Source organism: Pyrus communis, chromosome 11, assembly GCF_041283825.1.
Source record: "Pyrus communis isolate YQ-2024b chromosome 11, ASM4128382v1, whole genome shotgun sequence".
Lineage (NCBI taxonomy): Eukaryota > Viridiplantae > Streptophyta > Magnoliopsida > Rosales > Rosaceae > Pyrus > Pyrus communis.
The window spans coordinates 7,506,204-7,512,986 of NC_142575.1; the positions used below are offsets into that span (position 1 = coordinate 7,506,204).

General features: G+C 37.6%; 1 protein-coding gene across 2 annotated transcripts; it reads left to right on the plus strand.

Moving 5' to 3' along the window:
- Window positions 1-1,401: 1,401 nt before the first annotated feature.
- On the plus strand, window positions 1,402-6,206 carry LOC137742543 (uncharacterized). 2 transcript variants are annotated; one of them, XM_068482444.2, is made up of 7 exons: window positions 1,402-1,673; window positions 1,954-2,289; window positions 2,573-2,736; window positions 3,055-3,150; window positions 3,950-4,206; window positions 5,149-5,369; window positions 5,539-6,206. In XM_068482444.2, exons 2-7 carry the CDS (start codon window positions 1,969-1,971, stop codon window positions 5,902-5,904), a joined length of 1,425 nt encoding a protein of 474 aa, XP_068338545.1. In that variant the 5' UTR covers window positions 1,402-1,673; window positions 1,954-1,968; the 3' UTR covers window positions 5,905-6,206. The 2 variants fall into 2 exon arrangements, with proteins under 2 accessions (XP_068338545.1, XP_068338546.1); XM_068482445.2 differs by having other exon boundaries at window positions 1,486-1,673; window positions 1,927-2,289.
- The last annotated feature ends 577 nt before the right edge of the window (window positions 6,207-6,783 follow it).

The following is a 6,783-nucleotide window of genomic DNA, read 5'->3' on the forward strand; positions in this document are numbered from 1 at the left end:
CTGGCTCGAAGTGTTTACTTCTATTTTCCACCATTGATAGAGCTTGCCGCTCATTAATAAAGCCAAACTTTTGGATGAGAGTCTCGTGGAAAAAGATGACCTAGGTAGCAAAAACAAACAAAAGAAAACCATTAATCTCAAGCAGCATAAACCAAGCCGCTGTTGCCATCACATCCTCGAAGGAAGCCAAACTTTGTACTAAGAAATAAAACATCAGATCCAAGTCCCCATTTACGTGTCTCTGCAAATATATACAAACAAAGTAGCTTATGAATACAAGGTGGGCTAAGGGGATATGTAAAGTACCCTTATTGTGGCAGAGGTTGCAGAACACTTGGCCTCGATAGGGATCCGGAATGCCGATTAAGGGCGGAGAAGGGAGCCTGAGATCCAATTTCTGATCAGGGATCGTAGGTCCAAGCACATGATGGGGTGAAGATGAAATATCACTGCTAAGGAAGAGGGAGGAAGGAAAAGTAAATAACATAAAGCAATAAAAAGAGGCGAAAAACGCCTGGATAAAGGGCATGAAGCCCAAATTTGAGAATAGCTCATGTGTAATTGAGACCAAGCTCATACAAATTGAGATAAAACTCATAGGAGAACCAAAATAAAAGAACAAGGAAGAATATTGGACAGGGGAAGGAAGAGAGGGTGGGATGTTGTAACGAGGAATGGACAAAGGAGATGAGAGGGGAGGAAATGAGGGAAATGGCAAATAAGGGAATGAAGAGGAAAAAGGGAGGGAGTAGCAGGTTGCCACCTACCTCGAGCAAGAGCAAGGGGTGATGGTTGAAACGTCGAGTTAGGTTAGATTTTTACAGCAGCACAAAGAGAGTTGAGAGAGGGAGAATCCTATACCTTTCTAATCCACTGTTCCATCTTTTTGCTATATGCCTTTTAGTTATTATTATTTTATTTTATTTCGTGGGGAAGGTTCGTACCAACAAATTTATCAACAATCAAGTATTTATCAAGGCTTTCGACAAAAAAAAAAAAAAGTATTTTATTAAAGCTGTTCCTAGCATTTGGAAATTTGTTTCGGGAATGAAATTAATTGTATTATTAATTTACTAAATAAATTTCATAATTTGTTTTTGTACAAGAATATTTTAATAATTAAATTATTTTTAATTCCGATATAAGTAAATTAGTAAACAATTAATATGAAATTTGCATCGTTCTTAATCCGATTCCAAATAATTTAATAAACATTTTTTACAAGAATTTTATTTTTATTCCAACCTGTTGGTCTATTACTAATTCTCAATTTAATTCCTTCCAAATTGATTACGAATTAGTAATCATTAATTTACTACAAGAATTCCCTTCACTTTTCAATTTGACCGCCAAATCATCGGCCCCCACACTTTTAAACCAACCGCACGCGTGTCAACCGATGTCTGCAAGTCACGTGCGACGCTCCACCTGCTTCCTTCTCATTGATTTCCCTTCGTCTTCCCTCTGTTTCCCGATCCAAACGCTGACGGAAGTCCAACTCGAATTTTTTTCGCAACCAGAAATTCCACACCCATTAAATTCCCCAAAAATCTTCCTACAAAGTCCATCTGATCGCTTCCTCGGAAGTCCTCAATTCCGCCAGATGCTCCCAGCCCTAGCTCCTCCCACTCCATCGTGATCGCGCGAAATCTCCAGACCGCTGAGATTTTGAGGTGAGAACTTTTTCTTTGATTTGTAGCTCAAGTTTCATATTTTTGGGATTTAATTTTGTATCGTATATGGTAGTTGTGGTTAGATTAGCTTTTGTAGAAAATTCACACTGATTATTAGTGTTTGGATGGTAAGAAAATGAGAGAAAGGAAAATTACGGAAATTCTCTATCACTGAAGTTACTGAACTGATTTTGTATCTCTGATTGAGTAAGAAACACTAATTGCACCTGGGTTTTTTTTCGAATTTGCTAAGTACACCAAACCCGCCATCCGATTGCAGGAGGTTTTCCACCCGATGGGGGACACATCGCGTAGAATCCCTTCAGAAGCCAATTTGGTTATGAGTGGAAAGAGGAAGTCGCAGAATGCTATAGTTGCTTCTCGTTCCAAGGGCACTCTGAAGGATGTAGCGTCGCTTCGAATTGGGAATGGCGTGGTGAGCCAGGCCGCGTTGTTTCTGCTCAAAATGGCTGCATTGGAGACAGTAAGGCGGTTCTCAAGGGCCAAATGCCCGTGGGCATGGCGTGGCTTCCAGGCTTTACAATTTCTGTGTTACCCACCATTCAAATGGCTTCAAAGATTTGCGCCCTTCAAGGCTTTGGTCAATGGCATGCAGGTTTGGTCACACAAATTCTTCAAGATTTTTTAAGTTGTAACCATATTTTAAACAGTCATATGGATGTATATACATTACTTATACACAACCCAACTGTCACCTCCCTTCCAAAGGGCAAAGAAAAGGCAAACAAAAATAAGAACCCAGCAAAGGTCTTATAGGATTTACATTACGTCTTCGCATTCTTGCTTTTTTGGGTATTTAGATTTAAATTTGATCGCCAAACTTTCAGACATGTATCATTATGAGGGAAATTTGTTGATCAAAAGTTTTTTGCCTCCAGGTAGTTTCGAAACCATTACTAGTGCTTTCCATTGCAACGACATTCTCTGATGAAGCAGAGCTCTTTGATAGAACCTCTGATGGCATCAACAATTCTGATGCAAACATAGAAGTGCAGTCAGAAGTGTTGTCTGAGTGTATTAACGATTCTACTTTGGATACAAGGTAATAAGACAAATGAGGCTTTTGTTGTTGGCATCTGATGCATTATGTGACACAACTCATCAATTCATTATTTGAGAGTGCTATAAGATGAACGTTTTCGATAAACAATTATACAAGTTAAAGTTTTCCTCGAAGTATGTAGTTCCATAACATCTTCTAGATTTGGTCAGTTGGATTTGTGGATTTAAGAATTGTGTTTTCTAAATAATTTTTCATCTAAAATGTCCAAAAGCAATGGTAGTTGTTCACGTTATTACTGATTTGTTTTATCATGAGTTGGCTATAGGACCTACTTTTACAGCTTTATGTAATGTGCAGGGCTACTGATCAATTTCCTCAAAATGTAGAACCTGAAATGTGGTTGGTAGAACTCCATAAAGAGCTTGAAAGACAAGGGATTAGCTTGCCAGAAAGGTGATTTCGTTTGCCAAAAATTCCAACTGTACATATAACGTTTAGTAATATTCAGATTTAAATATGATCATAATGTATTTTATTTTATTTTATTATCTTTCTTTCTCTTGGTAGTTTGTTGATATCAAACCGTGCATATGACATTTTTATGCCTCTAGAATATCTTTTTGTATGTCTTTTTACATATTTGGCTTTATGCTCAAATGAAATGGTGGGGTAGGGTTGAGGTTTATCGAAGTTACAAATTTCATCAGGAAAAAAAGAAAAAAACTACATACGGGTAACATTTCTATATTTGTATGGATTTATCTTACTCTTTTTATTTTGTAGTCTTGTGATGAAGTGTATCCACCAGCATCAGTATCTTTTATCCATTGCAATTCGTATCAGAAAAAAGAAAAAAAAAACCTGTTATAATTACTTCCCAGTTGGATTGTCGTCCACTTTGCAAATTTTTGTGTTTACAACAAGAGCACTGAAAGTACAAATCCTATAATTGCTTTTTCTGCATCCTATCATCTAGACAATAATATTAGATAATTAAAATTTTTGTGATATTATAATATTAGATAATTAAATTTTTGTGATATTATTTCATTCCTTTTCTTTGGCGGCAAAACTTTCTCCTGCATCCCTTTGTGAATATTGTTTTCTACATTTCTCTTAAGAAAGAGTCAAAGACCTAACCTTTTTGTACCGTTCTACAAGGTCTCACCTAATGTTTTCTTGTACATGCCTATATGTGTGAACTTCTTTGCTTTTTGTTGCAGTGAACCATGACATGCTAATGTTTATGCAGAATTGATAAGGAGGAACTTCGTAGGTTTTACGCTGCTGCAAACGGAGACTTCTCTTGCTTACTATCATCAGTAAAGAAGACAGTCCGTTGGAGGGAGACTTATGGAATACTTTCAGTACAGGAGCTTGAGACATGGTCAAATGTGGTTTTCTGGCATGGATTTGATGTTAAACACCGACCTTGCCTCATAGTACGACTTGGGCTAGGTTGCACTAACTTGCCATCTCATGATAGACCTCGGTTTGCTCAAGCAATTAGTATGTTCATTTGTTCCCTATGTTACTTTTTTGTTTCTACCCATACAACCTCTAAAGCCACTCCTATTGTTGTAAGATGGATGTGACCTGACCTACTACTACTCACTCTTGTTCAGCTCTCTGTTTATTGGAGTCTATTATTGTTCAAGTTTTCTTCTTTCTTTAAGGTCAATTGAAGCATCCTACCGAGATAAAAAACTGAATGCATAGATATATATCTGGTTCCATTCAGCCAATACTAGTTGTTGCTCAAAATCGGGTCGATCTTGGACCAACTTTGGTCCAATTGTAAATCACACAAACACAGGAACACACAAGATATGTTGTGGTTCACCCCAAGTTGGGGCTACGTCCACGTTGGTGTAGATCCGGTTTCTCTATGTAAAATGAGAGTTACATTGTAAATGGAGGCTTGTTGCCTTTGAGAGAGTAGAGAGGCTACAGTTTCTTCCCCTAAAATGAGGGTGAGGGATCCCTTTTCTAGGACATGGGTTTCCCTCACCTCTTACATACTTCATGGGATAATAGTGAGGCCCAAACTATGGTACAACACAAGTACATTCCTGCCTTGCCCATTCTTGTGAATCTGTAATTTGCATTAAGAAAGGGCCTGTCTATTTCATTCAGTGAACTGTAAGGCTTGATTTTTGCAAATAGATAGCATTATTACTTTAGCTAGCACTATTAGAATTTTCTATTGTTGTGGTCATGCTTGATTAGTTATTTCGGTTTCATCAAGTGTGCAATCCTCAAATTCCTTGGTGCTAACGAGGAAGCCAATTTCTCACTATGGATATGGTTTAAATGAAGTCTTAAGTAGTTTATTTTCTTTCCTGTCTTGAAGAATATAACATATGTCTTCGCTCATTTTTTTTTTTTTTGTACTCATGACATCACCCTTGCATGAAATGTTCTGACAGCAATCAATGATCGTACCTGCAGTTTCCCAAGTAGAGCATGGAGTCTATCATTTGCTTGATGCCACCAATGCTCAAATTACAGTTGTAGTAGATTGTGAAGGTCTATCGCCGTTGAAAATTCCCATGCAAGTTATGAGGACCTGTTCTTCTCTTTTGCAAGATCACTTCCCCAACCGTCTTGGCTGTCTGTTTGTTATTCGGCTTCCTCCAATGCTTCGTGTTATTGCCCAAACCTTTATTCAAGTAAGTCTATTACCCGCTGATTTAGGATCTGAATCTTTGATTTACAAGCTTTGTAGATTCTCTTTGCTTGTATAAATTTCTAGTTATGATTTTATTAGTTTCAAATTCAGCACTCACTTGCATCAGCAATGCATTTATGATGAAACATGCACATGTGGTGCCTTGTCAGGTTTTGAAACCTAATACTCGAGAGAAGTTGAGAATTGAAGGTGAGAGGTACCAGAAGATTCTCTCTGAGTACCTTGAGGCACTTCCATTTTATCTTGGTGGCAATTGCCTGTGCAAAATATGTACAGAGATGCAGCATCCTCGCCCAAATGAAGTTATCAAGACAGAGCTGAGCGCAAATTTGCACGAGGGTCGGAATCTGCTTCCAGCCCATCCAACTTATGAGATTGCAGTTGACCCGGAAGGTAACTGGGAGCAGTTGGTGAGGACTGCCATAGTTGGTCTCCTTATGGTATGGGTTTCCATAGCATTCCTTTCTTTAATCTTTGATCCTGAAAGCCGTCCCTTTCCCTTTTCATTTCAATGAGGTAAGACCAAAAGAGCAGACAAGCTTCCTTTTCTTCTCTATTTTCTTGGCACTTAGTTCTTCTCCAAAGTGTGTATGCAATGAGTTTTCCATGTCATATATTAGTTGATTAGTTCGGTTGGAGAAGCTGTATAATTAGTATATGACGAACTTTCTATATTTGCCACTACTGGATTATGCTTTAATGTGTAGCAGTTGAGCAACACTTCACCGTGTTAGTATGATAATTGTCGATGAAAAGTTACATTGCATCCAATAATTTTAAAGCAATATTTATCGTTTAAGGGCAAATTTGCACCTAATGTTTCTTGTAGTTTTACCTGGATTTTCACTTTCGTCCCTATATTTTTTTCTTGCTTGTAGTTTCGTTTTGTTTCTTTTAGTTTAGTTCCATCCGTTTCTTGCTTGTAGTTTCGTTTAGTTTCGTTTGGTCCCTATGTTTTCACTTGCATTTTCGTGCTTGTAGTTTCATTTAGTTTAGTTCAATCCGTCAACTAAGATGATTACCCATCTAGTTTTGTGCACATCTTTGCAATTTTTATATGTTTGTTTTTGCTTGAGACTTGAAGCACATTATTTAAGAATTGTAGATCTAATTTTAGTTTTGATTCACATGCTCATAGGGTGATATGGGTTCAAAATACTGGTTAACTTGATGAAAGAATTACATGTGGTTTTTATGAAAGGGAGCCCAACTGACAATCTTTATAAAATTCTACAGGACCACTAAATTTGTTTTCTTAAAGGCAGCCTAATGACTTTGCCCCCAAGATTGGAGCAATGAATAGCCCACTAATCTAGGCTCACTAATGCGTGAGTGAATTAAACGTGCAGATAAATGCTAAGAAAACTCTTTCAAAATGAGGCTCGTAAAATCGC

What these genes read in the sequence shown, in the direction of transcription:
- LOC137742543 (XM_068482444.2), top strand. Translation starts at nt 1,969, where the DNA reads ATGGGGGACACATCGCGTAGAATCCCTTCAGAAGCCAATTTGGTTATG. An exon ending in GGGATTAGCTTGCCAGAAAG is followed by an intron (nt 3,151 to 3,949) that starts GTGATTTCGTTT and finishes ATGTTTATGCAG; the next exon opens with AATTGATAAGGAGGAACTTC. An exon ending in TCGGTTTGCTCAAGCAATTA is followed by an intron (nt 4,207 to 5,148) that starts GTATGTTCATTT and finishes TCGTACCTGCAG; the next exon opens with TTTCCCAAGTAGAGCATGGA.